This window comes from Aptenodytes forsteri, unplaced genomic scaffold (genome assembly GCF_000699145.1).
Source record: "Aptenodytes forsteri isolate BGI_AS27 unplaced genomic scaffold, ASM69914v1 Scaffold76, whole genome shotgun sequence".
Lineage (NCBI taxonomy): Eukaryota > Metazoa > Chordata > Aves > Sphenisciformes > Spheniscidae > Aptenodytes > Aptenodytes forsteri.
In genome coordinates this window covers 2,854,483-2,861,540 of record NW_008794444.1, presented here as the reverse complement: position 1 = coordinate 2,861,540, position 7,058 = coordinate 2,854,483, and the positions used below count along the sequence as shown (strand labels likewise).

The 7,058-nt window shown below is 61.0% G+C and overlaps 1 protein-coding gene across 3 annotated transcripts in view; it reads left to right on the top strand.

Annotated features, from left to right (window-relative positions):
• The window catches only part of FRMD6 (FERM domain containing 6), a 9,318-nt gene extending 2,296 nt beyond the window's left edge, over positions 1-7,022 (top strand). For all 3 annotated transcript variants that reach the window (XM_009289853.1, XM_009289852.1, XM_019474789.1), the window contains exons 5-13: positions 623-809; positions 2,039-2,194; positions 3,389-3,454; positions 3,569-3,637; positions 3,834-4,008; positions 5,222-5,557; positions 5,671-5,796; positions 6,527-6,618; positions 6,738-7,022. In XM_009289853.1, coding sequence (XP_009288128.1) covers positions 623-809; positions 2,039-2,194; positions 3,389-3,454; positions 3,569-3,637; positions 3,834-4,008; positions 5,222-5,557; positions 5,671-5,796; positions 6,527-6,618; positions 6,738-7,022 — 1,492 coding nt within the window. The remainder of the gene's footprint in view (positions 1-622; positions 810-2,038; positions 2,195-3,388; positions 3,455-3,568; positions 3,638-3,833; positions 4,009-5,221; positions 5,558-5,670; positions 5,797-6,526; positions 6,619-6,737) is intronic.
• The last annotated feature ends 36 nt before the right edge of the window (positions 7,023-7,058 follow it).

The following is a 7,058-nucleotide window of genomic DNA, read 5'->3' as shown; positions in this document are numbered from 1 at the left end:
CAGCCTCGGGATGCTGCGGGATGCTGCGCGGGATGCTGCGGGATGCTGCGCGGGATGCTGCTCGTGCACCCAAAAGCTCAGCCCTTCTGTTGGGGCCGTTTGTGGCTGGGTGCCGGGGGCAGGTGGGGACGCTGCTCCCAGCCAGCGAGGAGGAAGTGTTTTGGGGGGCTGGGGACATCGGCGTTTAGGGTTTTGTCACAGCTTAACCCGCGGCACAGCCTGATTTTAATTCACGCGTGTGCCTGTGGCTGGGTGGGAGCTTGAGGTCCCGTTTCAGGGTAGAAATGATTTTCAGGGTCTTGGGCGCCTGGGGACATGACGGCATCTATAGCATCTGCAGCCACGCAAGGCTGCTTTCGGGGGGATTTATTCTGGCGGCGGGAGGCCTGGGAATTTCAGCACAGCGAAGCGGCTGCTGTTTTGCATCGCTTAATGGGAGCCCCGGCTTTAATGAACGGGGGAAAAGGGGGCAAATGACTCGGCGCCCAGCCCTGCTCCCTCTGTAAGAGCTTCCCGCCGGGAGGAAGGTGCCGGAGTTGTCTCCCACCCCCTGGCCTGGGTGGTGGGTAGATGTCCCGCTAGCTCCCCTCTCCTCCCCTCTCTCCTCTGCTTCCCCCCGCAGCGACCGGACGGCACGCTACTACTACTACTGGCACCTGCGGAAGCAAGTGCTGCACTCCCAGTGCGTGCTGCGCGAGGAGGCTTATTTCCTCCTCACCGCCTTCGCCCTCCAAGCCGACCTGGGCGACTTCAAGCGCAACAAGCACTACGGGAAGTACTTCGAGCCCGAAGCCTATTTCCCCGCCTGGGTAAGCGCGCCGTGATGGGCTCCCCGCTCTAAGCTCGCGTGAACCCCCGCAAGGCTGCTGATGCTGGGCTGCTCGGAGGCTTCCCGGGCGGGCGGCTTTCCTGCTGCCTCCCTGTCTCCCGGCTTAGTCCCGGTTATTAATAACCTCTGACAACTGCGGGGCTGCAAATAGCTGCGGGCAGGGGGGGTTGGGGTTGGGGTCGGTGCGGTGGCTGGGGCAGCCCACACCGCTGCTGGGGATTTCCCTGTGTGCTGCAGGGATGCCCGCGGGGGGCTTCCCTGCATGCCACGTGCCATTGCGGCGTCACCCCAGCCATCGTCGTGTACACCCCCTGGGGCTTTGCAGCCCTTTGGGAACTGGTGTCTGCCGTGCTGGCAGCGGCCATGGGTGTAGGCAGCTCCTGGGACAGTCCTGGAGGGAAACTGAGGCAGGGCACGGGGTGACACCCAGCCTCAGGTCACCTCTGACCGGCAGGCAGAGCGAGGCGCTGGGGCGATGCCGTCCCGACGACTTTGCGCAGGAGCGGAGTAGGGAGCGGTCCCGTATGGCACGGCAGTGGCACAGGCAGGTCGCCGGGCCCCCCTTCGGCCGGGACCCTCCTCCCTGCAGCAAGGGCCTGGCGCCAGCCACTGCGGGGTACCCAAAAACAAGTCCGTTTATTACCAGACAGGTAAATATCAGTTAGAGAGGAGCGGCGAGGGGCTGCACGGCTGCGTGTGATGTGCCCTTGGACCCCGAACAGCTGAACCTCCCCCGTGGTTCCCCGTGGCCACGGCTGCCAGCGGGTGCTGGGAAGATTAATAAAAGATGTAGGCACCGTTGCCCACTTCATGTGCTTTCCGGGGTTTGCCCCAAATCTACCAGCTTCCCTTTTTGTTGTACGTGTCGCTGAGGAGCGATGGCCCCGGGGCCGCGTCCCCAGCTGTGCAGGGACCCCGTGCGTGGCTCTCCCTGCCCCGGCATGGGCGTCACCGGTGGTGTGAGCTCCGTGGGACGGGCACGCGGAGCGAGCAAACATCCACTTCCCAGTGGGAAATCCTGCCGGCGAAAAGTTGTTGGCTGCTGTTATCTATTTTATTTTTGCTTGCAGGTCTCTATAATGGAGCGTATTGCTCCGATTTCCCTCTTCCCTGGAAATCGCCGCTGCCTGGGAGCGCCGGGGCTGGCGGCCGGCCCCAGGCGAGCACGGAGCGGCTCCCCCGGATGAGTTTCTTTTCTCCTCCAAACAGGTGGTTGCGAAGAGGGGCAAGGACTACATCCTGAAGCACGTCCCAAACATGCACAAAGATCAGTTTGCCCTGACGGCCTCCGAAGCCCATCTCAAGTACATCAAGGAGGCCGTCCGGCTGGACGACGTGGCTGTGCACTACTACAGGTTGTACAAGGTGAGCCCGGGCTGGGCTTTGGATTCAGGGCTGCTTTTTATTGAAAGGAGCAACTGCCGAGCAATTTCTAAGGTATTTTGGGAAGAGCTGCGTTTGAATTGGCACTCGCTGGCTGGAGCAGAGCGGTCTCGAGGGCAGTGCTTCGCTCCCAGAGGCAGGGAGATGCAGCTTTTTATAGTCCTGCCGTTTTCTACACGCTATGGAGAGGCGAGAGGTTTGCCAGGGTGCGAGGAGGCAGCCGTGAGGTTTCCGGGATCTTATTTTTTGGTATCCCCTCCCTAAGAAATATATGCTGGGTTTTTCTCCTGGGAACAAAGCAATTTGTTTGCTGGGAGCTGGTGCTTCGCAAACCATTTTGTAGCATCCTTAAGTTAAAGAGAAGTTTGCCTTCGGGAGAGCACAGGGAATGGCAAATACAGAGAGTGTCTGAGCACGGCAAGGGGGTACATTGTTAAAAAGGGCTGTAAAAAAAAAATAAAACTTTGTTTCCAGCCCCCCAGGGAGATGTGCATGGGGGACAGTGGCCATGTGCGTGGCCAGTGCCACCCACGCTGCTGCAGGCAGGGTGGGCTGCCCCACCTTCTCCTGCTCTGTGCCGGTGCAGAGGCGGGTCGGGCTCAAGCGTAAAAGTGCCCCAGCTCTGTTTCTGAAGGTCCTGCCAAGTTTTCTGAGGTTAAACTGTTTTTCCAGACCCTTAAGCTGGGGTGTTTCTGGGCGGTGAGGGGGGTGGCAGGTGCCTGGGAGGTGAGGCTGGGGAGGGTGCGACCGGGCGGTGTGTGTGCGTCATTAATTAAACGGTTGGACTTGATGATCTTAAGGGTCTTTTTCCAACCTAAATAATTCTATGATTAATGTGGCACCTACTGTCTGCGGCTGGTCTGTTTTTCCAGACCCTTAAGCTGGGGTGTTTCTGGGCGGTGAGGGGGGTGGCAGGTGCCTGGGAGGTGAGGCTGGGGAGGGTGCGACCGGGCGGTGTGTGTGCGTCATTAATTAAACGGTTGGACTTGATGATCTTAAGGGTCTTTTTCCAACCTAAATAATTCTATGATTAATGTGGCACCTACTGTCTGCGGCTGTTGCTGCTGCACAGGAGATGGGGTGATTAGAGGAGGATACCTGGGCTGAGGGGCCAGATTTATCCACTTCGTGCTGCAAATCGTGTATTTAAAACCATCTAATTTTTTCCCCCCTTAGGACAAAAGGGAGGTGGAGGCCTCCCTGACGCTGGGGCTGACCACGCGGGGCATCCAGATCTTCCAGGTAGGCGGCTGAGCGAGGGCGACGGCGACGGCTCGGCTCCTTGCCCGCTGCCAGGCGGGCGTGGGCAGCCCCTGCCGGCATCCTCAGCCGGGCCTGCCTCTCCTCTTTTTGCAGAACTTGGATGAAGAAAAGCAGCTGCTCTACGACTTCCCCTGGACAAACGTGGGGAAACTGGTGTTCGTGGTCAGTGCCGCCATCCCCAGGCAGAGCATCTCTGCCCGTGTCGCTGCTGGGCTTTGATTTGGGCACGGGGTGGTGTTGCACAGACCTCAAGTGGGGTGATTGCAAGCTGGGGGGTTAATAGGCGGGCTGCAACAGGACTGGGCGAGAAGTAGAGTATTTGTCTCTCCGGGGCTGATGTTCCCCCTCTCCCACGCAGGGCAAGAAGTTTGAGATCCTGCCGGACGGGCTGCCCTCGGCCAGGAAGCTCATCTACTACACGGGCTGCCCGCTGCGCTCCCGCCACCTCCTGCAGCTGCTCAGCAGCAGCCACCGGCTCTACATGAACCTGCAGCCCGTCCTGCGCCAGGTCCGCAAGCTGGAGGAGAACGAGGGTAGGTGCCCCCCCCGGGGCGCGAATCCCACCGGTGCCGAGCTCCCGCTCGGCTTTTCTGTCTGTACGAGCGCCTGGTCCTTGCGCCAGCCCCGTGGCTGGGAGCGTGTCGGGGGTGGCTGCCTCCACGTCCCCCCTCGACCATGCATCGGTGCATCCTGGCCCTGCCCGACAGGCAAACCCTCTCCCGGCTGGGCTGGGTGCCCAAAGACCCCCCTCCCCCTCCCCGGCTGCTTAGGGATGGGCACGAGCCCCGCTGCGGTCCCTGATGGCCCAGTTCCTCCCAGTGCCTCAATGCAGCGCTTCCCAGTGCCCCGCGTCCCGTCTCCAAGCTCAGAAAGCCCTTGTGCAAACGGAAGATCTTCGTCCTCACCTTCCTCTTTCCCCTCCTCCTCTTCCTCTTTCCTCTCCTCCTCCTATTCTTCTTCCTCCTCCTCTTCCTTCTCCTCTTCTTCTTCCTCCTCGTCCTCCTCATCGTCCTCCTCATACGAGCTACGAGCGCCTGGTCCTTGCCCGTGGCTGGGAGCGTGTCGGGGGTGGCTGCCTCCACGTCCCCCCTCGACCATGCATCGGTGCATCCTGGCCCTGCCCGACAGGCAAACCCTCTCCCGGCTGGGCTGGGTGCCCAAAGACCCCCCTCCCCCTCCCCGGCTGCTTAGGGATGGGCACGAGCCCCGCTGCGGTCCCTGATGGCCCAGTTCCTCCCAGTGCCTCAATGCAGCGCTTCCCGGTGCCCCGCGTCCCGTCTCCAAGCTCAGAAAGCCCTTGTGCAAACGGAAGATCTTCATCCTCACCTTCCTCTTTCCCCTCCTCCTCTTCCTCTTTCCTCTCCTCCTCCTATTCTTCTTCCTCCTCCTCTTCCTTCTCCTCTTCTTCTTCCTCCTCGTCCTCCTCATCGTCCTCCTCATCTTCCTCCTCCTCTTCTTCCTCCTCATTTCCTTCCTCCTCCTCCTCTTCCTCCTCACCTTCTTCCTCCTCATCGTCATCTTCCTCCTCCTCCTCCTCTTCCTTTTCCTCTTCCTCCTCATCCTCCTTTGGAGGGATGGCACAGCACAGAGCACAGCAGGTTTGAGGCTCCCCACCTCGTCATCCCCAAATGCCGCCGGGACAGGGCTGGCTCCTGGTGTGCCATCCCGCCGGGCTTGGGTGACGGCACCCCTGTTTTTTTTGGGTGCAGGCTGCCGCGTGACGACGGCGTGCCGCTGGCCTCGCAGAGAAGAAGCAGTACCGCGAGTCATACATCAGCGACACCCTCGACCTGGACATGGAGCAGCTGGAGAAGCGCTCGCGGGCCAGCGGCAGCAGCGCCGGCAGCATCCGGCACAAGCGCCTCTCCCGGCACTCCACCGCCAGCCACAGCAGCTCCCACACCTCGGGCATCGAGACCGACCCCAAACCCAGGGAGATGGGGCCTGAGGACGGCTTCTCGGGCGCCGGCGCTCACCGCAAGCTGAAGACCTGCAGCTCCATGACCAGCCACGGCAGCTCCCACACCTCCGGAGTGGAGAGCGGTGGGAAGGACCGGCTGGAGGAGGACTCCCAGGATGACGGTGAGACACCAGCTGGCACGGGCTTTTTGGCTTGGGTCTCACCGGGTGATTGGGTTGGAGGGTGCTCTGAAGGTGCACGTCAATGACTCGTCCCACCTCCTCCCCGCTTGCAGAAATCGAGATGCTGGTGGATGACCCCCGGGAGCTGGAGCAGGCTGGCGAGATGGAGGTGAGCCCCGACATGTGTGTCTACATCACGGAGGACATGCTGCTGTCGCGCAAGTTCAACGGGCACTCGGGTAAGGCGGCGGCCGCTTTTATTTCCAATTCCCCAATGCCAGTCACACCTTTGGTGTTCGGCAGAGCGAAATTATTCCGAGGCGTCCATCTGGGACGCCGGGAAAAGCTGTTCACCCAGTGTGTTGAAGGAGAGATGGGGTAAATTTGGTGAAGCTATAAAAAGAAGGGGTTGCCCAGGAAAGGTGCAGGTTTTACTCGGAGCAGGGCTGATGCTCCGTGCAGCCGCCCCGTGGCACGGGGGTGTGTGCCCGAGCACGCCGGATTATTTGGAGATACCAGGGGACGATGGCAGGAGCTGCCCACAGGCAATGGACATAGTTTTGGCGATGTTCTCAATTGCTGGCCCCCACTCTCATCTTCAGGACAACCCTTTGCTTGTTCCCATGAGCACGGGTGCTGTTATCACACGTGTGAGCCTGGCTTCTCCGGAGCTGTGCCTGCACCCAGAGAGTCGCACGCATTTCCAGCTGCGTGCTGGCTGCTACTAGGAGGTCTCCAGGGTGCCAGGCTCCCTGGGGAAGGTTTTGGATGCTATTTTGGTGCAAATTTGGGATGCCTTGCAGGTAAAGCTGTTTGCAAGCGGAGCCACTGGGGGGGCCCCGTTGAGCTGAGGGTGCCTTTGCCCCAAAGCAAGGGCAGGCCCCCAGGGGCGGCGGGCACGGATCCCAAGAGAGCTGAGAAGTCTCGAAATAACCTTCGCGCCCTCCTCTTCCTCTCTCCCCCATGCAGGGCTAATCGTGAAAGAGATCAGCTCCTCCACCTCCAGCTCCTCAGAGACAGTGGTGAAGCTGCGGGGACAGAGCACTGACTCCTTACCCCAGGTACGTGGTGCTGGTGGAGCTCTGGTGAAACCCAAAGCCCTGCTGGCACCGGGGTTTTGGGTTTTCCTGACCCCCTTGGCTCCCCGGCGGGTCCTGAGCCTCCTCTCCGCTTTGCCCAGACGACGTGCAGGAAACCGAAGACGTCGACGGACCGGCACAGCCTGAGCCTGGATGACATTCGGCTCTACCAGAAGGACTTCTTGCAGCTGGCCAACCTCTGCCAGGATACAGCCCAGAGCTACACCTTCGGCTGCGCCCACGGGCTGGAGGAGGAAGGGCTCTACTGCAACGGCTGCTTGGCCCAGCAGTGCATCAACATCCAGGAGACCTTCCCCGTCAAAAGAACCAGCAAATACTTCTCGTTGGACCTCACCCACGACGAAGTCCCCGAGTTCGTCGTCTGAGCGCCGCGGGGGGCAGGACTGGCTGCCCGCCCTTGG